Source organism: Montipora foliosa, chromosome 7 (assembly GCF_036669935.1).
Source record: "Montipora foliosa isolate CH-2021 chromosome 7, ASM3666993v2, whole genome shotgun sequence".
Lineage (NCBI taxonomy): Eukaryota > Metazoa > Cnidaria > Anthozoa > Scleractinia > Acroporidae > Montipora > Montipora foliosa.
In genome coordinates, this window is record NC_090875.1 from 15,359,104 (window position 1) to 15,359,683 (window position 580).

Consider the following 580-nt stretch of genomic DNA (forward strand, 5'->3'; position numbering starts at 1 on the left):
AGCAGGTTTGTGGGTTACGTTTTCCTTTCCACTTCTTCTCAAATTGACAAGTTGCGCATCTAACATCTGGTTTGACCGGAAAAATTTGGGGTCACTTGCTAGCTGAAGCCCTTTGATGTGAGGAGGAGCGTTAAGATATCTTTCGATTCCGTGTCTGAACCCAAGCAGGGTTGATTTACTGTATGGCTCTCCTTTTTGTGTTCGTGCTTCGGCGTAAAATCGCCTGAGATTCTGGTCCAGCTGACCCTTTGTCATGTTTTCAAGAGGTGTTTGTATAGCTTTCTCTGAGCACCAGCCTAAAGTTGAAAATATGAATGGCCTCACTGAAAAATATGGTCTTTCTAACTGTTTTGTTATTAATTATTGTAAAATAAAGAAAGCAAGGAAAATTTTAAAGATGTAAACAGTTGGATGCTCATTAGCGCTGTCCTTGCCAGATAAAACTTTAATACCTCCGAGCATTAATTTCATGCTCAGTAGAACTTTGTTTTTTTAAGTAAGCTTACACTTGAACAGATGCATGCATTTAATTATTAATATGTACGACTTGAAGTGGGACTAAAACTAATAAGAAGCTAAT

At 38.1% G+C, this 580-nt stretch overlaps 1 protein-coding gene across 1 annotated transcript in view; it reads right to left on the bottom strand.

Annotated features, from left to right (window-relative positions):
* The window catches only part of LOC138010977 (uncharacterized), a 1,379-nt gene extending 1,087 nt beyond the window's left edge, over positions 1-292 (bottom strand). Inside the window, exon 1 of the mRNA XM_068858001.1 lies at positions 1-292. This exon is cut by the window's left edge and continues 1,087 nt beyond it. Coding sequence (XP_068714102.1) covers positions 1-255 — 255 coding nt within the window. The 5' untranslated portion in view covers positions 256-292.
* Positions 293-580: the final 288 nt, after the last annotated feature.